Source organism: Typopeltis vanoorti, chromosome 7 (genome assembly GCF_054136105.1).
Source record: "Typopeltis vanoorti isolate ZY-2024b chromosome 7, IOZ_Tvanoo_1.0, whole genome shotgun sequence".
Classification (NCBI taxonomy): domain Eukaryota; kingdom Metazoa; phylum Arthropoda; class Arachnida; order Uropygi; family Thelyphonidae; genus Typopeltis; species Typopeltis vanoorti.
In genome coordinates this window covers 78,809,191-78,835,629 of record NC_143555.1, presented here as the reverse complement: position 1 = coordinate 78,835,629, position 26,439 = coordinate 78,809,191, and the positions used below count along the sequence as shown (strand labels likewise).

The 26,439-nt window shown below is 35.9% G+C and overlaps 1 protein-coding gene across 2 annotated transcripts in view; it reads left to right on the top strand.

Annotated features, from left to right (window-relative positions):
• The window catches only part of LeuRS (Leucyl-tRNA synthetase), a 388,197-nt gene that overhangs the window by 60,676 nt on the left and 301,082 nt on the right, over window positions 1–26,439 (top strand). For both annotated transcript variants that reach the window (XM_090395982.1, XM_090395980.1), the window contains exon 7: window positions 4,295–4,358. In XM_090395982.1, the coding sequence (XP_090252108.1) occupies window positions 4,295–4,358 (64 nt within the window). The remainder of the gene's footprint in view (window positions 1–4,294; window positions 4,359–26,439) is intronic.

Here is a 26,439-nt window from a genome sequence, read left to right as displayed (position 1 = left end):
ACAGATCTTTGTTATATTCCCATGCTTTCTCGACTATTTGTCGTAAAGTGAAGATCTGATCCTGACAGCCTCTATTTGGCCTGAATCCAGCTTGTTCTTCACCAAGCTTTCCTTCCACAATTCTTCTCAACCGTTTCTCAAGTATACTTGCATAGATCTTGCCAGGAACACTCAGTAGGGAAATACCTCTGTAATTCTCACATTCAGTTTTATTTCCCTTTTTATATATGGGTACTATGAGAACTCTACTCCAATCATTGGGAATTCGTCCCTCTGTCCAGGCTTTCTGAACTATGCAGTGCAGCCACTGTAATACTCTTATACCACCATACTTCAGCATTTCTGGTCGAATATCATCTACTCCTGCTGCCTTTCCACATTTCAAGCCTTTGATGGCTTTTTCTACTTCAAGTATGGATATGTATTCCTGACTGCATGCCTGGTCAGTGTTTTTTACCACTGTGCTGTCATCACTGCTTGTTTCATTTAGCAGTTTTTCAAAGTAATTACTCCATACTTCAAGGATATCTTTTTCTCCCGTTTTCATGTCACCTTTATCATCTCTAATTTGTTTTACAGCACTCTTTCCTCCATTCTTAAGTTTCTTCAACAACCTCCAGAATATTTTGCCACCTTCTTGATATTTATTTTCTATATTCTTGCCAAAGTCCTCCCATGACTTTTGTTTAGCTAGTTTTACACAGTGTTTAGCATTCTTGCATTTGTCTCTATATTCTCTAAGAGCACAAGCTGACTTATTTGACAGGAACTTTTGGTATGCTTTCTTCTTTTCCTTCACTGCCTCTTTAACTTCCTGTGTCCACCAGGGAGTTCTGATTTTTTTATCCTTACAAACAACCTCACCACATGCCTCTCTGGCAGAATCAATCAATGTTTTCTTCAGAGTTTGCCACTTAATCTCCAAAGTTTGATTCCTGTTCTCAAACTCTTTCATTTTTTCTTCAATAATCTTTGTGTATTTTAGTCTACAGTTCACATCTGAGAGCTGCTCAACTTTTATTCGCTTTAAAACTTTCTTACATGTTATTCTTTTCAATATGAAATTCAATTTTATCCTGCTCAAGACTAAATAGTGATCACTTCCAATTTCAAATCCTCTGTACACTCTGGTGTCCTGCATCAGGGAGAAAACATCACTATCAACAATAACATAGTCAATGAGACTTTTCTTATTCCTCGCCTCTTCTCTCCATGTGAATTTGTGCACATTTTTATGTTGTAACATGGTGTTGGTAATGACCAGTCCATGTCCTGAGCAGAAATCCAACAGATATTTGCCATTATTATTAGCTTTGCTCTTTTCTCCAAATTTTCCCAAAATATTTTTGTATGTCTCACAATCATTTCCTACTCTGCTATTTAGATCCTCAACAAGGACCAACTTTTCATTTTTCATTGTGTCAGTTGCTTTTTCTAAAGCCTCAAAAAATTCCTCCACTTCTACCTTAGTAGAACCTTCTGTGGGACCATAGGCACAAATAAGTCTCATCGTCCAGTTCCCCATTCTCATATTTGCCCACATTACTCTACTTGAGACTGCCTGCCATTCAAGAAGATTAGCCTTGTATTTTGTGTTGAATACTATGGCTACTCCTTCTTTTCCTTGATTGTCATTGCCTGAATATAACATTTTGTATTTATTGCTCAGAAAGATCTCACCAGTTTTTGTCTTTTTTGTTTCAGTCACCCCTATTATGTCGATCTGGTACTTATCTAATTCCTCAGCTAGCTCTATTTCTTTGCCATTCAGGCTTCTTACATTGATAGTACCGATCTTTAACTCTGGTGATGTTGAGTTGGGGTTTATTTTCAGATTTGTTCCAGTAGCTGACTTTTCGCTGTTCGCCCTGGTTCCCTGGCGAAAACAACGGGGGCCTTGTTTAACCGGGCGACGCCCCAGCCGGCATGAAATTTTGTCATGTTGTACCATCATTCTATATTTTGGTTTAACCAATAAGAATACAATTTGGTCGGCTAAATCCCAAATTGCCACCCCATCCTCGTCCATTCAGTATCCAAGTAGATACCCAACAGGGTGCACCACGAGAAGGTGAGGATTGGACATTAGGTCAGAAGCCCTGGTCGGTTCTCCGCATTCCTTTAAAGGCTATGTGGAGGTCTCCTCTCAGTTATACATCTTTGACCCTTAAGCACCCCTGTAATTTATATATATATACTTATACTAAAAGGAAAGAGCCAAAGGCTTCACATCGGCGATGCAAAATTATACAAATTAAGTGGATATTAAATTCAACATCATTTTAAATCCAACAACTCCGACGCTTTGAGTTTCTTAGTACTGAGAGTTTTTGCTCTCTTAGTTTTCTGCCAATGATATTGAAATGATGTTGGATTTAATATCCACTTAATTTGTACAATTTTGCATCATCGATGTGAAGCTTTGGCTCTTTATTTTTAGTAAATATTTTATGCACCGACCACCTATGAAAAATGCACTTCTCTGATGCTTTGAGTTTCTTAGTACTGAGAGTTTTTGCTCTCTTAGGTTTCTGCTTGATCCCTGACTAAAATCAGTGAGTTTGAAACAGCTGTCAGATCAGTGAAACCTTATCAAAATGAACCAAGAGGAGGCGAATATATAGGCTCTTTAGTGTGCATGCCACCTAATAGGTTTGGCTAGGGCAACTCGTAGTATGGTGGCAGGCGTATTCCCATAAGCTCTCTGGTCAAATTTTGCACAGAACTGCTAAAATTTTTGTAATCAGCTTTGAAATGATGTTGGATTTAATATCCACTTAATTTGTATACTTATTTTTTTTTTGTGTGTGAACATGTTGCTCTCCAGCTTAATTTAATTTTGTAACCTAATAGATAATAATAACAGGACTCAGGCTTTGATGTTGTAAGGTTTTTTTTTTTTTTTTTTCACCAGAGGTCAGGCCAATAGTTTTAATGCTTGATCAGTAACTTTAGCATACCATGCAGATTGTAGTGCAGCTTGTTTCTTTGTATATATATGTGTGCGTGTGTGTGTGTATACTCCAAATGATGACCTTAATGTGAAGGTCAATATTTCAAGTGTTTATTTTGGTTTATATTAAACTAAAGTTTTACTCTAAACACTATAGTTGTTTCCATAATTTTCATGATGTGTTATATCTATATTTAAGACATCATATTCATTTTGGTTGCAATTCATCCACTATCATCAGCAGACACCCCACCCCTCCCATTCTGTCTTCTCTATCTTCCATGTAAATATTAAACCCTTCACATTCTATCCTTTTACCTACATCATCATAAACACGAAGATAAACATCTTGAAGCAGTAGTTAAGTTTTGTAGATTAGGATAAGGTATATGGTAAAGTGCCAAGAAAAATGCTGTTCAAAAGAGAACAGATATATTTTGTAACATGATATTATACATTAAGCTGTCAGCAGTTAGAATTGAAGTAGGAACAGGAAAATTAGAAAAAATCATATAAGATAAGAGTGTATACTATCTCTACTAATTATGATCTATATGAATCACATTATGAAAGAAACCTACCATTAAATCTGATTTAAAAATCAAGAATATTCAGCTCTGTTCTTTACTTTATGTAGTTTTCGTTTTGCTCCTTAAATCTAGTACAGGTCTTTAAGATTCTTTTATAATACTCTTTATAATTACTATATGAAATTTGGTATGAAAATCAGCAAAGATTTTCATACCAAAATCTGGTATGAAATACCAAAGTTCCTGTAGAACTTCTTCTACAGGTGGAGTTCCTGTAGAAGTAAAACATTTCAGTTGCCTTGGTTCAATTTTTAGTTAAGATGGCCAATTAAATTTTAAAATATATAATTCGGTTGGCAAAGTTGGTATGGTTAGTAGCCAGTTGAATAAATTTCTATGGAATAAGAGCAATAGCCAAAATACTAAAAGAACAGTATAAAAACAGTGTTCAAACTGATTAGAAGTAAAATTAGAAGTAAAAAAGCATATTAGAAGTAAAACAATGGAATATGAGATTTCCAGTGGATATGTGTAATTTCTATACTAGTTGCATTTCTTTTTCAATGGATATTTCTTATATTGATGATGATGTCTGTTTTCATTTCTTTGAGATTGGTGTTGTTCTATTTTTAGATCAAAGTTTGATCACTATGATCTAAAACTTGTTTCTTAAATGATAAATGGTGAGTGAAATAAATGCAGTATAATTAACTTTTTTTTTTGTTATATCTGTTTTACTTTTAGCTTATTACTGTTGTTAATAATGAAATATAATAGAAATTCCTTTTAAGAAAAATTTCTATGCCTGCAGATATACAATATATTCCCCTAAAGACAATCAGCCTTGTATGGATCATGATCGTAGTACTGGTGAGGTAAGAAACTTATTGTAATATATATAGATGCAGTGTTGTTGTTATGTTGGATTTCCCCAATATTTCTCATCCATCCCTTAGGACTGGTTGAGCTCTCTAATGAGGGATTTTAAGTACAGGTATCCATCGATTAACACAGTTAATTAATCCCTCGATGTTACCGTGTATATCAAAATTGCGTTAATCAAATCTAATAATCAATGGTAAAAAGTACAATTCGTCCCTGATCGATTACTTTACTAATAGTTCGTTTTATATGGTACTCTTTTAGGAAAGATAAAAAATGAATGCAAAGTAAATGTTTAATAAATGCTTGTACCTACATTATTTACTGCAATTTTTTATCAAAAGAAGTTATCAAGAGTTGTTTGAACAGTTTTAGTTTTTTTTCTTATCGGCAAAAAAGCTATAAAACATAAAGAAAAAACACTGCAAATATAATACATGATGGTACAAATTAAGTGGATATTGAATTCAATGTTAATAATAGAAATTTCATAGCTGAATATAGAAACTTTACAAGAGTTTCGTGCCGAATATATAGAAACTAAAAGTTTCGGCGGATGCAAGCATAACCAACCTTATGGGCAACCGTAGTAAAGGTGGAGTAAACTCCAGATCACTTTTGCTTAGTATTTTCATAAATGTAAAGCACATCTCCTAGAGGACATGTATGATAAATAAGTCTTTCGCTCTCTATTTCAGTAATACATGATGGTTTATTTATTTTCAGTTACAATCTAAAAATTATTGAACAAAGAATAAAAAAAAAAAAAATCTAACCTATACTATACTGACATCAGAGGTCGCGGTATCTCTCAGATACAGTTTACTGTCAAATATCACAAACCTTTATTTACATAACATGTGTTAAACCAAACTGACAGCAAAAAAACAGTGCAGAATATCACTCGTAACATATGAATGCATAGCTACTCATGACCTCCAAACTATACACTGAATTATGTGAGAATATTTATATTAAGCATTTTGCTTATATCTGTCAGATCAGCTGCAAGCTCCTCAGGGTTAAAGGCATGTTAATCAAAACTCTTGCCGCGTATATCAAGGGATTGCCACGATAATCAAAACCGCGTTAAGCAAGGGATACCTGTATATATTTTTTTTACTGTAAAATCCATGTGTGTGTGTGTGTGTGTGTTCACAGGCCTGTTCCTGAGGGATGAAAAACCCAAGTTTCCAGTCGAAAAAACACTACCTCCATATGAGACTTGCTAACTCACCTTTACTTGAAAGAGCGAGACCAGATAGAGGTTTCTCACGTCATGGATGGGAATCGAACCCTGGTCTTTCTGACCAAAGAGCTTTGTCTATACCGACTAAGCTACAGAGGTTGTATGTAGATGTAGTGTTTTCTGTCCTGGAAACACGCATCTGGACAAGAGAGCAGCATCTGCTGCTCTCCTGTCTAGATGCTGTCTCCATTCTCACTAAATGTTGATAAATAGACACAAATATTTTAGTAAATTTCTCTGCAAATAGCAGTCAGTTACTCTAGTTGGGCATGTTCTCTCTCTCTCTCAGACTTTTTGCACAGGTGTTTTGTACAGTTCGTACTTTGTCTTTTGCTAGCCAGTTTAACTCTCAACTTTCCGTTTTCTCGTGTCATGCTGTTTTTTGCATTGACACGAGATGATGAGTTATTATATTGCACTCAACTAGATTGTTATTATAATACCTCCACACCATGTGCAACATGGACATTGTCCAGAATGTCAGTATAACTTTTGGTATTCATTTTTCCAGACACTATGACCTGTTTCTTCACCAAACCAAAAAGTGCATCTCACACCATAACACCACCACAACCACAGGATCAGAAGGTATCTGTTGATACCTTCTGATCCTGCTATACTCAAACATATTTGAAGAGTAGGTAAATAATTGTTCAGTGCTGATTTCTGCAGCTAAATATTGTTTGGATAGTGTAGATCTATGACAGTAGTTGTCATAGATCTCCAGTCGTATGGAGTTGATTATGTTGAGTAAGTAGCAGATCTAAACAGATCTGTTTAGATGTAGATATACCCTGAATTCCTGATAGTGTAAAGCTACTGATCTATAATGGTCCATATAACCCTTTTCACTACTTTCCTAAGTTTACGTGGCAAGCTTGTTTAGCCACCATTAGCAAAGTGTTTTTCTCATGCCAGCAATGAAATTCATCTCCCACCTAAAGACAACCGCATGTGCATGTTCATGGCAGGATGGATGTTTCTGTTAGTGTATCTGCTCTAAACTCAACCAACTAAGCCAGAAAAATCATAGTCTCTATTCAAGTTGTAAGTCAGCAGTTAGAATTAAAAGCCGTTCAAGCAGTACAGTTCAGCTTTAAGACAGTGGTGTACTATATCTCCTCTCCTATTCATTGTTCTAGATGGATTCCATTATGAAAGAAAGTGGCATTAAATCTGATATCAGAATTGGAGATATCAACCCCCCCCCCCCTAATTTTATCTTGGCTTGGGACCGGCATAGCTGATGAATCAGGCCTGTGGCTGGATCAAAATTATTCTTCCTGACTGTAATCCTTGTGTGTGTGTCCACAGGGCTAGTTTGTCTGTTATGGGGGGGGGGGACAAAAAAATCCTACCTCTGTATTGAGACCAGCTAAACTCACATTTCATCAAAAGAGACCAGATAAAGGTTCCTCACATCTTGGACAGGAATCAAACCCAGGTCTTTCTGTATGATGCTTTGTTATTTTCTATGTATGTTCTTTTGTACTATATCTCCTCTGTTCAAAGGTCTTCATGTATACTGACTGAGTTATGGAGGCTCCTTTGCTAAATTGAATAACAGCTATAATAAATTTAAGATGAAAATCAGCAATAAAAAGATTAAAACTATGAAAATATGAGGAACCTGAAAAACTTCATCTGTATTCTCAGTGGACAACCTAGAACATTAAAATATTTCAACTGTTTAGCTATAATTTTCAGTGGAAATGGATAACAGAATAAACAGAGTTATTATGTGTTGGGGAGCCAAGTTGAATAAATTTATATGGAATATAAGATAAATTACCCAAAACACCAGCTACCAGTATACAAGACACTGTTCAAACCTTTTTTTATCTATGTATCTGAGAGTTGGGTTAGAAATAAAACAGTTTATTACAGATTGGAGGCCACAGATATGAGAGTTCCGAGAAAAATTAGGGTGGTGAATAGATGGTATAAATAGCAGAATCATATTAAAATGAAGATATTAAGAAGGAACATTCTTGGCATTCAAGAATGTGTGAGCAGAGCAGAGAGGGGAGGTTAACAAAATAATTGTGTGATACCAAGATAGCCAAAAAAAGACCTAGCAGACTAAGATCTAGGTGGACTGATGCAATTAGAGGTGCTCTAGAAGACAGAAATAATTCCTGATAATATGCTTTCTGACAAGAGTTGCTTACTCTGTACAAATCTCAAATCTGTGGAATACTGCTTTCGCATTTGGGATGTGCACCAAGACTTCTCAAAAAAAAAAAAATTTTTTTTTTTTTTTGATTCAGTCCAGAAGAGAGCATTTCTGTTGATTGATCCCCTCTCTTACAGACTCTTCAGCCACTGTCTCATAGGCTATTGGCTTCCACATAGTGTCTCTTCTACAGGCGTTTCCATAGTCATTGTTCAACAGAACTAACTTTCATCATGCCCCATTTTTGCTGAACCTACAGGAATATGAGCAGCAGCTGTCCAAATCCTTTTACGTTTGAACTACAGACACACTGAATCCGTTACTCCCAGTCGATTTTTATTTTGCCCACCTCAGTTCTGTAGAATGGCTTTCCCCATGAAGTATTTTCCAAGGGCTACAACCTCCAGCTTTTCAAGAAGAATGTCAACAGTTTTCTTTTCTCTTGACCCCCCCCCCTCAGCTCACAGTATTTATTTGCTATAGGCCTTGTGGCCTCTTGTATGTATATGTGGAAGTGATATTAAAGAAAAAAATAATTGGGAGAAAATTGTGGAAATTGATTTAATTTCCCCAGCTGTGTATAAATGTTCTGCGAGAAGTTCTCCTGGAATTTGTCATTTTAGTTTTCTGAGCATTTTTCATGAATAAATATTTAATAGTGGAAATATTCTGAGGAGAATAATATTCGTGAATATGTTGAAAAGCGCAGACCCAGAATGCCTAATAACATCTGTGTATCATTAATTTTCACACATCGAAACCTTTCGACACTTGGGAAAGGGAATACCACTGTTTATGACCGGTCATAAAAATTGCCTGCAAGCCAATTACAACAATGGGCGACGTATCCTCTGTTCTCAAAACTGAATGAAACAACATTTTTGTTGCAAATGTTAGTGACCAATCAGCAAGGAAGTATAAAGAAAATTTTTCCACTAAAATTGAAGCTCAAGGTAGTCTGTATTCGGTTCTCAAATCTACTTTCTTTACAAGTTCGTATTGTAGGATGAAATTTCGAAACTGTAGTGCCGTGATTTTTTAAAAATAATAGGCCTGCAGATTTAAATTTTAATATGAATAAGAGACAAGGGACTTTGTTTAATTTTGGTATCAAGAAATCTCTTATTGAAGGTGTTTGTGATGCAACAGATAGTGAGTCATCCACCACCAGCCTACAAAAGCAATCTCCAGGATGTACAAAAGGAGGGGGGAAACTACCAGCACACAGGAGAAAAAGCCTGCATTCACTCGTAAGTATTGGGCTGTTGAATGACTGTCAGGTTTCTACTGGTTGCTGAAGAAAGCAAGTGCTGAGGTATATGCAAATTTTTATGCCATGTGACAGCATCACATGTGGGTGATGCAATTGTAGTATTTGTTTCGTTCAATAAGCATTAAACATTGAATACTACTGACATCAAGTCAAACATGAAACCCAGTCAATTAAGGTTGCTATACCTTTATGAGTTCAAATTAGGAAATTCTGCAGCGGCTGCAGTAAAAAACATCAATAAAGCATTCGGTGGAGGAACAACTAATGAGAGATCCACTCGCAGTTGGTTTGCAAAATTTCGCTCGGGAGATTTGAGGCTACAAAACGAACCCCATGGCCATCATCCTTCCTCCATTGATTCAAATGAATTAAAGGATTTAATTGAATCAGATCCACGACAAACTGTACAAGAGATCACCCAGACACTAAATGTACACTTCTCAACTGTTTCACAGCACTTGGCAATAATAGGAAAAGTAAGGAAGCTCGATAAGTGGGTGCTTCGCGAACTCACTGATGAAAACAAAGCACGCCGTTTGGAGGTGTGCTCTTCTCTCTTAAGGAGTAAATAAGAAAGGTTCCTGCAACGAATTGTAACTGTGGATGAGAAGTGGATATTCTACGACAATCGTACACGTTCGTCGCAGTGGTTGGGAGTGAAAGATGCTTCCAATGAAGATGTTTACTGTATGGTGGTCTTCTGCTGGTGTTATTCACTGCTCATTCCTTCCACGAGGTGAAACGATAAATGCAGCTCGATATTGTACAGATATGCGGCAAATGCATGACAAATTGTGCCTTAAGCAACCAGCACTTGTGAATAGACATGGAGTCCTATTGCTTCAGGATAAAGCCCGACCACGTACGGCAGTGTCAACCATACAGCAAATCAACAATTTGGGATACAAAATTGTGCCTCATCCTTTATACTCTCTCCTGACATTTCCCTAACAGATTACCATTTTTTCCAGTGCTTGAGCCATTTTTTTTTGTCCAAGAAATGCTTTGCCAACGACACATCAATTTATCGGGCAGTGGCGGACTGCATCACTTCCAGAGACACTGATTTTTACAAATGTGGTATAAATGACCTTGCCACACGTTGGCAACAATGCATTGATGCTGCGCTGGAGATGACTTTGATTAAACAGATATTCTTCTTTTTATTCTCTTCTTTTTCAGTCATCCTTAAAATCAGCCATTTCATTTGCACCAACCCATTACTTATAATAATATTATAAATTTTTGGTGATCAGAGTGGGATATATCAATGAAAATCAGCACAAATTAATTTAATGATGTTTATTTTTAATTGATGTTTGATGTTTAATTAATTAATAATTAATGATCGAGTATTAATTAATAATAATAAATCAGCTAAATTAACAAATAATTATTATATAATACATTACAAAATAACCAAGGTGTTCCGTGAAATTTTCGGGATTTGTGAAGTGTTCCGTCGTAGGAAAAGTTTGGGAAATGCTTCTCTACAGTATCACGTGGCACTAAGGCTGTCCCTTCTCAGACTGTCATAACCAAACTAACGACAGCTAATTCTCTTTTTACATGGCTTTTTTTTACACAATTTCAAAATAACACGGTTTAGAAAACAAAAGCGATTCTATTTTACACTGTATATTTTGATTTAACACAATTCTGTTTGAATTCAGTTCTGTTAAAAAGGTATTTATATTATAATTATCATTTCCTAGTACGGTACATATGTACTTAAACTTGAATTTTGGGGACCCCCCCCCCCCTCGATGTTTTAAATATCAAGGATTACTCTATGCTACAGAATGTAGACAAATGTCAAGTTATATAGTGAAATCACAAAAAAGCGTTGGTGGCTTTAAAATAGCTAAGAATCGTGTGACTATTATTTTGCAGCAATACTTCAGGAGATCGTATATTAAAACCATTACTCCTTAATTGATCTTTAAGATCGCAGGCAATGAAAGGTGTGGATTTTAACACATTACCAGTGCGCTGGAAGGCAAATAAAAAAGTTGGGTTAAAAAAGAAATTTTTAATGAATGGTTCCATCAGTGTTTTGTTCCAGAAGTTAAACGCTATTTGATGGAAAAAAATCTGGACTTTACTAAAGTTTTATTGATTATATGTGCCTTGTCCATCCTGCTTTAGAACACCCGAATGTGGAATTTTGTTTTCTGCCACCTAATACAACATCCTTAATACAACCACTAGACTAGGGTGTGATCACTACCTTCAAAACTTACTAGATAAGGATAATTTACTGATGGTTATTGATGTGAGGAAGAAATTTTCTATTTTGGATTGCATCAAACTTGTTAAGTTGGCGTTATCAGAATTGAAACTATCAACTTTAAATGCATGCTGGAAAGCTACTTGGCCAGAATGTGTGAAAAAAGAAAAACCCTGTATCTTTGCATACGACTGAATATCTCAATAACATCATATTAGCACGTGCAGTTGGTGGAGAAGGATTTTATGATTTTTCGTCTGCTGATATTGAAGAATTGATGGTTGACAAGGCTGTTAGTGACGATGAAATAATAGAAGCTGTCTGTGAGAATCTCGATGAAAAAGAAAAAAGTGATGATGATGAAGAGATTCTACTCACTGCAGGATTAATTAAAGAAGGGCTTCAAATGGGCTAGTAAATTGCAAGGTCATTTTCTTACACATGATCCAAATACTGAACGAGCTGAATAGTTTAAATGTGAACTGAAGTCATGTGTGATGCGATCTAAAGAATTATACAAAGATCTAGTCAAAACAGGATTTCAACGATTAATTACAGAGTTTGTGGTAGAAAAAAAATCAACCTTCAGAATTATTGGAAATCGGTGCTAATTTAGTTCCTTTTACTGAAGAAAATGTTTCGGCATTGCAGTATGAACAGGACAGCCAAAGTGTTTCAAGTGATGGAAGTGATTTAATTCCAGTCTCACAAAATAATGCTGCTACTGTTAGAAAGTGATGGCAAATAAAATTTAACTTATAACCATATGTGCGGTGTATTTGGACCTTTTCGAATTTGTTTTATTAGTGACACACTACTTTCTTTAAAGAGTTGCGTGTGTGTGTGTGTGTGTGTGTGTGTGTGTGTGTGTGTGTGTGTGTGTGTGTGTGTGTGTGTGTGTGTGTGTGTGTGTGTTTTCTGTTTGAAAATAACTTATTGTTCGTATTGGTTTTCACATCTGGAACCATTCTTCAATTTTTTCATATGCACTGTATTCTTTTTTACATGGTGTTTGTTTACATGATTTTTTCTGGAACCAATCTACCGTGTAAATGGAGAATTGGGTGTGCAAAACAACAGCAATATGTAATATCTCCATTAGTGGCAATCAATAATGTGAAAGGGATTTACTGCTGAAAACCATCAGCTCAAGATACAGCTGAGTTGGAAGTAACACAAAATTTCTTCTTCAACCTGGATCCATCCACTACTGGACAAAGGGCCACCCAGTTTTTTTCCATTCCATTATATTTTTAGCTTTTCTCATCCATTGTGTTACAGCAGTGTTAACTATTTCAACTTGTGATCTCTTACTTGGTCTTTCTCTTTCTTCACTGCCATCCGTTGGTTTCCATTCTGTCACTAATTTAGGCCATCTTGTGTTGTTGTTGTTGCACAGACACCTCTATGAAGTCCTAAGACTCATCATGGGAGACCCAAACTATCAACACAATATCTATTGTACCTCTCCTTGAAACCATTAACAGACAAAGCACTCATAACTGATTCAGGTAATCCTTCCATTCATTCACCACTCTCCAAGCAAAAAATGTAGTCCTCATGCACTTTGATAACCACACTCTTACCCAACTTCCAGGGATGACCTCTTGTTCTTCTCTCATCTAGCCAAGTGCTGAAACATTTCCTTTGCCTCAATCCTACAAAAGCCTTTAAGTAACTTAAATGTTCTCTCCTTTTTTTGCCTGTCAATGAAATGTTGCAATTCAAAACCCCCAGTCTATCTTCATACACTTCGGAGCATTCCAAAGACTTGCCATTTGGTTATTTTTTTGCCATTTTTTGTTCATTCACACACTCATTTACTTCACACATACGCTCTGTCCATTGAACTCAGGCTATAGGTCCAAAAACTCTTCATCATTCCTTTTGCCCAGCCTGCATAGTGATTCATTAGCTATCATTGCTCTCCTTCTCAATTTATCTCTATCATAGCACGGCAGTAGACTTACAAATTTCATCCTCTTGCTGTTCTTTTTGCTTCTTCCAATAACTCTTTCACATTCTTCCTCATATAATACTTCTCATCTCTCAGGTGATTGGATTGTCAAAATGATCAATTCTTTCACTTTCTCTTTCTGCATTCTAACAGCATTATATGTTACAATGTGTTCAGCTCAAAATGCTAATAAAATTTATTAGCATTTTGAATTAAAACTAGAAAATAAAAGATGAAAGTAGTTTTTACTTTATACAATAATTTGATATTTGGTATTGTATGCTTTCAGTTTAAAAAATTCAAAATTTATTTTTGTCTACAACTTCTGCATTGTCTGAAGCTAAATCAAATTCCTGGCACTTGTTTTACCAACCTATACTCTCCCATTCTGTTTAAGACTAAATATTAATACTACCTTAGATTGCTTGGCTCACAATAAACCTGAATGCTAATAGTGTCAAGTTCCTTCCCAGTATCATAATTTTTTATTATGATTCTGCCATTGATGCCTTCTCTACTTTTTCTCAGAACTTTCATATCTGTTAGCTTCAGTTTTTGATCAAGTGTTTTATTTCTAACCCACTTTTCAGATCCATTATTTAAAATTGATTTGAACACTGTTGGTTTTGTATATCAACCAGTTTGTATTGACAGATTTGTCTCTTATTCCATATAAATTTATTCGCTTGACTCCATACCAACTTTGCTAATTCTGTTGTCTCTTTCCATATTTAATTAACTAACTTCACTAAAAATTGTGCCTGAATAGCTTGTTATACATTTTACTTGTTCTTCTATAGGTTCTCCATTCAAGATACAATTGATATTTTCAGTGTCCTTGTCTATTTTGATAATGTTTGTCATTTTCTTGGCTGTTTTCATATCTGATTTATTTCAGTGGCTATTTAGTTTAATTAGGGAACCCTGATAATTTGCACTGGATTTATTTAAGAGTATAAGAACATAAAATACAGACCGAGTTGAATATCTTCAATTTTGATATCAAGCCTAATGCCACTTTCCTTCATAATTTGATCCATATAGATGATGAATAACAGTGGGGATAATGTGCATCCTTGTCTCACACCTTTTCCCATCAGACCATCTTCTTGTGCCTTCTTCAATTCTAACTGCTCACTTACTACTCAAATATATGGAATATATTACTCAGTATAATATCTGACTTACACCATGTAATCCTGTGAAAAGCTTTTTTCTTTGTTCATTTGCTTTTTCTAGTTCGCCAGTACCAAATACAGTCACTCCTTGACTTATGTAATACTCAACTTACATAAATTAAACTTTATGTAAATTTTTTTCTTGCCATTGCAAACTTACAAAAGTTGTGGAAACATTTTGTATCCCATAGGAAATAAATGGAGGACCCAACTAGAATGGCAAAAATACACCGATAACTCCTAAGATTTTGCTTCTGTTAAATAATGCTCCTGTATGTCCTATGCACCCAGGTTGTTTTTGTTTTGAATGTAAGTTTTGTTTCTACTGCCAAACATGATTTCACTCGTTAGCCTATGAATCGGTGTTTTTCAAAGCATTCTATTTATGCCAACATTTGCTCAGGCATTGCCAGCAGTAGGTTGATGCTGGTTAATGTTATAGAGGAGTTAATACAGGAAGAAGAGAAGGAATTATCGAATGAAGAACTTAGTGATTTGGATAGCAGTGATAGGGAGAGAAGAAAATGCTGATGAGACTCATGAACCATATGAGGCTGCGTGATTCATTGCATTAGTAGTCCCAAGGTTTGAGGAAATAGATCCTGAGAATTAAAAATTCTTGGAAATTAACAGAGGGGATGAATGATATGTATTCTTGCTACAAAGAAAAGTAAAAAAAAAAACAAAACACCACCATACCTTATTAATGTGTTTATTCCTTTACAAATCTGAGTGGCTGACCCTTTCTAAATCTCCACATCTCTCAATCTTCACAGTGGCATACTCATAAACATATTTTTTTATTAGAAGATGTTTGTATTGGTGCTTGTCTTTATTTTTTATTGTACATTTCAAAGTACACTTTTGTAATTTTGTTATGCATGAAATAGAAATGGGGTTGAAGGGTCAAAACCGTGTAACTGGAGGAGGAGACCTCCGTGTAGTCATTTAAGGAATGTAGAGAACTGATTAGGACTTCTTACCTAACATCCAGTCCTAACCTTGTGGTGCATCCAAGTTAGGTATATATGCTTGTGGACTGAACAAATGAGGATGATAGGCTAACAGTTTGCAATTTCATTGACCAAATTTTCTTCTTATTGGCTTAAACCATAATGAAAAATGATGATACAGCAAGAGAGAATTTCATGCCAGCTGGGGCATCAGCAATTTAAACAAGGTTCCTGTTATTTTTATAAGCGAACTAGAGCAAATGGCAAAAAGTTGGATTCTGTAACATATCTGAACTTAACATTAGCGGAAGTCAAGATTGGCACCATCGACATAAGACGCATCAATAGGAAAGAAACGGAACTCACAGAAGAATTGGATAAGTATCATATTTTTATAATAGGTGTTACCGAAATAAAGGAGACAAAAAGAGTGAGATCTTTCTGAACAACAAATACAAGATGTTATATTCAAGCAATAACAATCAGGAAAAAGAAGGAATAGCTATAGTATTCAACACTACATATATGTATAATCTTCTTGAATGACAGGCAATATCAAATAGAGTGATGTGTGCAAATATCAGAATCTGGAAGTTTCATTGTCCAGTTCTGTGGTCCCACAGAAGGCTCTAATAAGGAAAAAGTCAAACAAAATTAATCCGAACACTCACATTTTAAACAAAAATTTTAATTTTGCAAGAAAATAAGTACAAAAATTGAACTCCAACTTTACCTAATAATTTATATGTGCTCCTTTGTTCCTAATAAGTTCATTAATTTGCTCAGGCATGGATTCTATCACCATAGAACACATTTTTCTTATTTCTGCATCTCAAAACCATACTTTTATAATGAATTGTATTAAATTATCTTTTGTATCACAATTTAATTTTCTAAGTATCTTTTTTGCTATGGCCCACAAATTTTCTATTGGTTAATGTCAGGAGAGTTACCTGGCCACTGAAGCAGTTGGATGTTGTGATTTTTGAGAAACTCTTTCACTTTTTTTTTTAAGTGTGGCATAGAGCAAGATTCTGTTGGAAAATGAGTTCTTTCTGGATGTGTGACCACTCTTTTCACCAATATTTTAATGTATTTGTCGCTTTTCATCATACGGTCAACAGGCACAAGTGCTCCTTTATCGTCATATGTAAAACAACTCCAGAACATCTTTTGGACTGTGTGTTTAGGATCTTCTTGAAGTTGGGTGGGAGACGTCTTCTCAGCCTGTGATTTGTGAACATAGGGTACTCGCTCTACTTGTACAAAGAAATGGCTCTCATCAGAGAATATGAACTTCTACTTCTCAACAGTCCAATCCTTGTATACTTTTTCTCACTAGAGCCTCCTTTTCTGCATAGTCTTCATCGATAGTTATTTCTTTTTTGGTCTGTGGGCAGTCTTCTCTGCTTCCGACAGACTGTCACATCAGAAACATTAATCCCACTAGCTTCCAAATCTCTGTTGAAGTCTACAGCAGACAATCTTGGATTCATTTTGCTTTTCCTAATTAGTAAACGATCTTGAGTAAGTTAGTTTTCCTTTTTCACCAACATTTTTCTTTTCTGTCAGGAGAAAAGGTACAGATCTCCCTAAACCTCTTTAAAATTGTATTAAGCATTCAAAAATATGTACAAAGAGTACATATTTTTGAATGCTTTCTTAGAGATGTATCTATTTTATAGCTACACAAAATGAATAAAACACTATGAATGTCAGCTTGTTTTCACTATTAAAAATGCACAACACTATTAATAAACATTGTAGAGACATTTAAAACACGCAGCACTCGACCAAAATACTGAACCAAAGTCAAACTGAAAATAGTAAACCAAAACCAAAATTATTGTGTACTAAAACCAACTTCATGAAAATTCAGCTTGTTAGGATTAATTTGTTCACTGCTGTATCATTAACACTATGTTCAAACATAAAAATGTCCACAAATTCACATGGAAATAAGAAGCAAGAAATAAGAAAAGCGTCATTGACTATGTTATTGTTGACAGTGGCTCAGGACATATGAGTATACAGAGGATTTGAAATTGGAAGTGATCACTAATTAGTTTTGTGTAGGATAAAATTAAATATCATATTTAATAGACAAGTATATAAGAAAGTTTTAAAATGAATAAAAGTTCAGTAGTTTTTGGAGGTGAAATGTAGACTAAAATACACAAAGGTTATTCAAGAAAATTTGAGTTTGAAAACAAAAAACAAACTTCGAAGATTTAGTGCAAATCTTTATTTCAACATTGAGGCATGTGTACGTGTGTAGAGGCTTAAGTGCTGTGAGGACATCATGTTGGAGGCTTAATGGATTTTTTTACATATAGTAGTAGTAGTTTTTACATTTATAGTAGATGCCACCAATGCACCTTGCTATAGACTATCTAAACAGCTGGCCAACTCTCTGATCCCCTCACCGGAAGGTCCCCTTCCTATATAAAAAACTCGACCCACTTTAAAGCCCTCACAGAAAATTTAACCTTGAATAAGACAGACATATTGGTAAGCTTTGATATCTCCTCTTTGTTTACCAATATTCCCTTAATTGACACTTTATCTCTCTTAGAAAACGTTTTTCCCTCTGACATCTTAGATCTCTTTTCCTTTGCCATTAACTCTGGGTATTTCTCTTGGAACAACAAAATCTACAAGCAGATAGAGGGAACTGCCATGGGTTCCCCCCCTCTCACTCCCCCTCGCCAATTTCTATATGGAAGATTTCGAAAAACGAGCCATAGACTCAGCCCCACTCAAACCTTCTATCTGGCTAAGATATGTAGATGATGTGTTCTCTATTTGGCCTCATGGCCCAAACACGTTAGACTCCTTCCTCAGTCATCTCAATAGTCTACATCCAAGAATCTAGTTCACTATGGAAAAGGAAAAGAACAATTGTTTACCCTTCCTAGACACCTTAGTCACACGCCTGCCTAATGATACACTTACCTTCACCATATACAGAAAACCCATACACACAGGCAGATACATTCACAAACTCTCCCACCACCACCCCTCTCAACAATATGGCATTATTAAAACCCTTACCAAGAGAGCCCACAATCTTTGTTCCAGTGGAACCGCCCTCACTACTGAGCTTAACCACATACACAGCACTTTCCTCTCCAATGGCTACAGCGATCACAGTATCAAAAAAATAATCAACTCCTCACCCATTCCCCATCCTTCTCGTCAACAAGATTTTAAAAATGCCATCACCATACCCTACATCTGTGGCACATCTGAAAAAATAGCCAAGATACTAAAAAAGTACAACCTACACACAGCATATAAGCCCCACCACAAACTTGCTACCCTTATCCGTTCTACGAAAGATCAGCTCCCTCCTCTCTCTCTGCCTGGATTTTACAAAGTACCCTGTTCCTGTAAGCTGGCGTACTTTGGACAGACAGGCAGATCAGCGTCCATCCGTCTAGAGGAACACAAGTCGTACATCTTCAAACACAACTATGGCCATTCAGGCTTGGCTGACCATGTTTTGGACACCACCCACAGGGTATCATGGAAGAAAACCACCATGCTCCACCACAGCAAATTTAAGAAAGAGAGACTTTTCTTAGAAGCAGCAGCAGCTCTCAAAAACCAACCAAATCTCAATAAATACAGTTGCATTAAGCTTCTGAAGATTTGGGAAACACTCATCACCAGAGTTCCCACCTTAATTCCAGGCCACCTACTACTGCCCTTAGAGGGCGCACTACCTAGATAGGACTTTAGTGTCACCCACGTGGTTGGGCCTAGTATTGTTTGTTATTTGTGTATATGTTACATTAATTGTTTTTGTAATCCCCGTAGATGTCCTAGTGACTAGGACAAAATATAGGAAGTATTAAATTCTATTTTAATTCTTTTTGAGTGTTGTAAAAAATCCATTAAGCCTCCAACATGATTGAGGCATGTGATGAGGTTGTCTGCAATGGTACAAAAATCAGAATTCCGTGGTGGACTCAGAAAGTTCGCGGCAGTCAAGGAAAAGAAGAAAACATACCAAGTTCCTGGCAAGTAAGTAAGCTTGTGCTCTTAGAGAATATAGAGAAATACATAAGAAAGCAAATTGAAAATTTTCTAAACAGAAGTCATGGAACACTTTGAGTAGAACATTGCAAATAAATATCAGGAAGGGAAAATATTCTGGAGGCTATTGGAAAAGCTTAGAAATGGAGGGATGAGTACTGAAAAAAAGAATCGGTTGATAAAGATAGAATGAAAACTTGAAGATAAAGATATTCTCGATGTCTTGAGTAATTATTTTGAAAGATTGCTAAATGAAACAAGCAGTGACAACACAATGGCAGAAAACACTCAACAGGAATGCAATGAGGAATATATATCAATACTTGATCTAGAAAAAGTCACCAAAAACCTGAAATGTTAAAAGGCAGCTGGAGTAGATAATAAAGGGTGTCCCAAAATTCGCGCAAGATTTAAATTTAGTGCCATTTGTGTGGTAAAGTGTTGCCAACGAGAAAAAAAAGACGGCGTGACAGCTGACATTTCAGGGTTATTAAAAATGGAGTGCTACACGAAAGAACAATGCATTTTCATTGTTGAGCAATATTTTAAAAATAATGAAGGTTTGGCAGCTACAGTTCGCAATTTTTGTACAAAATATGGTCGGAATAGTGATTTAACTTCATCAACTGTGAAAAGATTAATTAAAAAATTCAAGGAAAGTGGATCAATTAGTGATCTTATACACTCTGGCCGTCCTTCAACAAGTCGTTCAACAGAAAACATCGAAGCAGTTCGTGAGAGTGTTGCTGAGAGTCCAGGAACATCAGTTCGGCACCGTAGTATTGAATTGGGCATTTCGAGAAGCTCTCTACAGCGTATTCTCACGAAAGATTTGCATCTTTATGCTTACAAAGTTCAACTGACTCAAGAACTGAAGCCTGCTGACCACACACAGTGAATAGAGTTTGTTGAATGGATTATGGAACAACAACAAGTGGTTACTTATTTTTCGAACAAAATCATCTTTAGCGATTAGGCTCATTTTCATCTTGATGGCTTTGTTAATCGACAAAATTGTCGCATTTGGGGTTCAGAAAATCCATGAGTGATTGTTGAGAAACAAATGCATCCACAACGTGTCACTGTTTGATGCAGATTTTGGGCTGGAGGCATCATCGGTCCATTCTTCTTCGAAAATGCGGCTGGTAAGGCAATAACAGTTAATGGTGCCCGCTATCGCGACATGATAATCCAGTTTTTTGTGCCTAAATTGCAAGATATGGATGTGGACGACGTGGTTTCAACAAGACGGTGCCACATGCCATACAGCCCGAGAAACAATTCAATTACTGCATGAGTCATTTCCCGTTTTGGTGATCAGAATTGGCCGCCCAGATCATGTGACTTAACACCGTTGGACTTTTTCCTTTGGGGTTTTTTGAAGTGTAAGGTTTATGCCAACAAGCCCATGACCACCCACGCCTTGAACGAGGAAATTGAGCGCTGTATCAACGAAATTCAGCCACATTTATGCAAAACGGTCATGGAAAATTTCGACAAAAGAGTGCGTATATGCCAGCAAAGCCATGGAGGCCATTTACCTGATATGCTATTCCATGCATAACCCTATACTGTATACTTTATGAATCAATAAGAAATTACAATTTTTAATTAAAAACCTGTGTTTTCTATCAAAATTATTTCTTGCGTGAATTTTGGGACACCCCGTATTTGACCAGAAATGCTCAAATATTGGCTATACTGTATAATTGAGAAGGCCTGTTCAAAGGGTTGAATTCCAGATGATTGGAGTAGAGCTCTCATAGTCTGATCTGATCTGATTTTCCCTTTTCAGTCATTTCCGACCGTAGGTGGCTTTGTAGGGCATAGCCCACAAAGTACTCCTGGTGAGATTTTTACAGGGTAGTTCACGATTGCTTTCTCCAACGAGGACCGGAAAATGGCTGGGACGTAATAATGACTGTAATCCGTATGTGTTCACGGGGCCAGTTTGCCTGCTATTGGGGATGAAAAACCTGAGTTTCCAGGTGAAAAAACACTCCCTACCTCCGTACGAGACTGGCTCTCATAGTACCCATCTATAAAAAGGCAAATAAAACTGAATGTGAGAATTACAGAGGAATTTCCTTACTGACTGCTCCTGGTAAGATTTATGCAAGTGTACATGAGAAATGACTAAGAAAAATTGTGGAAGGGAATGTTGGGGAAGAATAAGTTGGATTCAGGCCAAACAGAAGTTGTCAGGGTCAGATTTTCACTTTAAGAAAATTGCTTAGAAATTATGGGAATATAACAAGGATCTTTATTTAGGTTTTTTAGGTTTAGTAGATCTGGAAAAGGCATGTGACAGGGTGCCAATAGGAAAGTTCTTCAAAACACTACAGTTATACAGAGTAAATGGGACATTATATTGAGCAATACATAGTCTCTATTTCAGTTGTTAATCAGCAGTTAGAATTGTAGCGGAAGATGGTTTGATTTAAAAATCATGCGCAAAAAGAGTGCACATTATCTCTACTGTTACTATTCTGTGGATCTTATGAATGAAAATGATATTTAATCTGATATCAAAATTGGAGATGATAATCTCAGCTGTTTATTTTATGCATTTATATACGCAAATAAATCAAGTACAACTATGCAGGGTTCTTTGAGTAAATTAACTAACTGTTGTAATAAATTTAGTATGAAAATCACCAGTAAAAGACAAAGATGATGAAAATAGATAGAAACACTGAAAACATCAATTACATTCTTAATCCATTCAGGATGTACTTGAAAATGTTTTACTTGTTCCATAAGTTCTGGAGAACCTATGGAACAAGTAAAACATTTCAGCTATTTAGGCACAATTTTTAGTGAAGATGGCAAAATAAATATCGAAATACACAACAGAATTAGCAAAGCTGGTCGGCTAAATACGTTTATATGGAATTAGTCAAAACACAAAACTATCTGTATTCAAGACAGTGCTCAAGCCACTTTTGACTTATGCATCTGACAGCTGGGCTAGAAATAAAACACTTGATTAAAGACTGCAGACCGCAGATATAAGAGTCCTGAGAAAGATTAGGGGGTATGAATAGATGGCATCAATGGCAATATCATATTGATATTGCCATTGATGATAACAAGGATATTAGGAAAGAACTCGACATTGTTAGCATTCAGGAATGTGTTAGCAAGGCTAATCTGGAGTATTGCCACTTAAACAGAATGGAATGAAAGTTGTTAACAGAACTTTTTTTTGACAGACAGAGAAAAGACACAAAGAAAGATGAATTAATACAGTAAAAAGTTACTTAAAGACAGAAATATAAGATCTGATGGTAATTTTTCTGTATCCTCTCTGACATGTACCCTCAAGGGGGTGTACAGGAAAATTCTGTATAGAAAGTCAGTAATGATATAGCGTTTTTCATATTATTCTGCAATGATATCCTGTACACTCCTTAGGGTACACGTCAGAAATTTGATGATGATGATGATGATGGTTGTGTTATATTTTTAAGCTTGATTGCTCCAGCTATGTCATTTGTCACCTATATCCAGCCTATATATTAATGTCAGTCATGGAGTAAGATAACAGTGTATTATGTATAATTTTATTTTAATTGGTTAGAATGTTAGTTTGTGTCTGTGATGGTGCATTGACTTCAAAGATGTTATGTTTATTCAAAGAATCTCTGACTCACAGTTAAATTCATTTCTGAGAGATACCATGAAATACACAAAAACTGGATACTGCATTCAGATGAAAGTTGTGTAGTGTCACTTGATCATGTGGGAATTCCTTTGCAGCACTTATTATTTTTGCTCATTCATTCATTCAGTCATATTTCTCAAATTCCTTAGAATATAATAAAAGTTAAAAGTCAGTCAACTAATATACTCTCCTTTCTTCTTTTAATAAGCAAGTTTTCTTAAACATTTTTTCCTCATTTTGCTGAAGTAGTCATGAAGAATAATTGCTCAGACAGTAGGAATACATTAATGGAGCAGTTCCAAATACACTTCCAATGAAAAGAGCTATACTGCAGATTCCATCTAGGTCTGTGGAACATACATCACTTGCTTTTCACATATGAAGGCTTGATACATTATACTGTTGTTCAGTTATAAACTTCACAGTTCTGTATTTTGGAAAGTAGTTAATGATGCATATAAAATTTCCAAGATCACAGAACTTAACTCGGTAGTTTTTCCACCTTTCCAGCTCTCATTTCTTGCTTGCCTACTCTTTGCTTAGTTAGCATTCTAGTTACCCAGTGACCGCTGTTCTAAAGACAACTAATGCACATGCTCATCAAAGTGAAACTCAAGTGACAACATCGCTACTGTTAATACACCATCTGCATGCTACAAGTTTTGGCATAGACATGTTAATCTAAACCAGCGCTTCCCAAACTGTGGGCCACTGCCCCCTTGGGGGCCATAGGTTTTGTTGAGGGGGCCGTGAAATAATGAAAACAAATTTAAAATGTTTTAAGACTAAGTAGATTTTTTTTATTTTAAAAGAAACGTATTTAACTTTTATTATTTATTATTTCTTTTTTGTTATTTTTTATATTTTAATAAAATTCACACATTGGTGTTGGTTCACAAACTTTGCTTCCTGCGTATTTTGGTGCTTAATGAATATTAGTAAATATTGCTTATTCATATGTTTCATTTCAAAGCAGTGGTTAATTGTATTTACTTCAAATGCTCTCCAGGGAAGCTCCAAATCTTCCTGTCCCTTTCATCATGTGTTCGTAATCAGGGGCTGTTGATATTGACTTTATATACATATCAAAACTTATTTTATATTATCACTGTCATCCGAGCTGTATAATAAAAGTTTATTAATTATTAAAGATATATAATAAAAGTTTCGCATATACTTCACATATGAAAAAAAGCTTAAACAATTTCATGTGGGGAGATAGTAACTCGCTTGCAGTGGTAAACAACATGCCCTCCCTAACAGCCACTATACTGCAGAGGCAATAAAAACAAGTACTTTTATTATGCCAGTGAATAAGTGGCTGCTTAAGGGTCAAAGCTGTATAACTGAGAGGAGACCTCCACATAGCCTTTAAAGGAATGCAGAGAACCGACCAGGGCTTCTGACCTAATGTCCAATCCTCACCTTCTCGTGGTGCACCCTGTTGGGTATCTACTTTGATACTGAACGAACGAGGGTGGGCTGGCAATTTGGGATTTAGCCGACCAAATTGTATTCTTATTGGTTAAACAAAATAAAAAAATAAAAAATGATGGTACAACATGACAAAATTTCATGCCGGCTGGGGCATCGCCGGGTTAAATAAGGCCCCCGTTGTTTTTTCCAGGGAACCAGGGCGAACAGCGAAAAGTCAGCTACTGGAACAAATCTGAAAACACACCCCAACTCAACATCACCAGAGTTAAAGATTGGTACTATCAACATAAGAAGCCAGAATGGCAAAGAAATGGAGCTAGCTGAGGAATTAGATAACTACCAGATCGACATAGTAGGGATGACTGAAACAAAAAAGACAAAAACTGGTGAGATCTTTCTGAGCAATAAATACAAAATGTTATATTCAGGAAATGGCAATCAAGGAAAAGAAGGAGTAGCGATAGTATTCAACACAAAATACGAGGCTAATCTTCTTGAATGGCAGGCAGTCTCATGTAGAGTAATGTGGGCAAATATGAGAATGGAGAACTGGACAATGAGACTTATTTGTGCCTATGGTCCCACACAAGGTTCTACTAAGGTAGAAGTGGAGGAATTTTTTGATACTTTAGAAAAAGCAACCGACACAATGAAAAAGGAAAAGTTGGTCCTTGTTGGGGATCTAAATAGCAGAGTAGGAAATGATTGTGAGACATACAAAAATATTTTGGGAAAATTTGGAGAAAAGAGCAAAGCTAATAATAATGGCAAATATCTGTTGGATTTCTGCTCAGGACATGGACTGGTTATTACTAACACCATGTTCCAACATAAAAATGTGCACAAATTTACATGGAGAGAAGAGGCAAGGAATAAGAAAAGTCTCATTGACTATGTTATTGTTGATAGTGATGTTTTCTCCCTGGTGCAGGACACCAGAGTGTACAGAGGATTTGAAATTGGAAGTGATCACTATTTAGTCTTGAGCAGGATAAAATTGAATTTCATATTGAAAAGAATAACATGTAACAAAGTTTTAAAGTGAATAAAGGTTGAGCAGCTCTCAGATGTGAACTGTAGACTAAAATACACAGATTATTGAAGAAAAAATGAAAGAGTTTGAGAACAGGAATCAAACCTTGGAGATTCAGTGGCAAACTCTGAAGAAAACATTGATTGATTCTGCCAGAGAGGCATGTGGTGAGGTTGTCTGCAAGGAGAAAATAAAATAAGAACTCCCTGGTGGACACAGGAAGTTAAAGAGGCAGTGAAGGAAAAGAAGAAAGCATATCAAAAGTTCCTGTCAAATAAGTCAGCTTGTGCTCTTAGAGAATATAGAGACAAATGCAAGAATGCTAAACACTGTGTAAAACTAGCTAAACAAAAGTCATGGGAGGACTTTGGCAAGAATATAGAAAATAAATATCAAGAAGGTGGCAAAATATTCTGGAGGTTGTTGAAGAAGCTTAGAAATGGAGGAAAGAGTGCTGTAAAAGGAGTTAGAGATGATAGAGGTGATATGAAAACAGAAGAAAAAGATATCCATGAAGTATGGAGTAATTACTTTGAAAAACTGCTAAATGAAACAAGCAGTGATGACAGCACAGTGGTAAAAAACACTCAAGAGGCATACAGTCAGGAATACATAACCATACTTGAAGTAGAAAAAGCCATCAAAGGCTTGAAATGTGGAAAGGCAGCAGGAGTAGATGATATTCGACCTGAAGTGTCGTGGTATAAGAGTCTTACAGTGGATTCACTGCATATTCAGAAAGCCTGGACAGAGGGATGAATTCCCGATGATCGGAGTAGAGCTCTCATAGTACCCATATATAAAAAGGGAAATAAAACTAAATGTGAGAATTACAAAGGTGTTTTCCTACTGAGTGTTCCTGGCAAGATATATGCAAGTA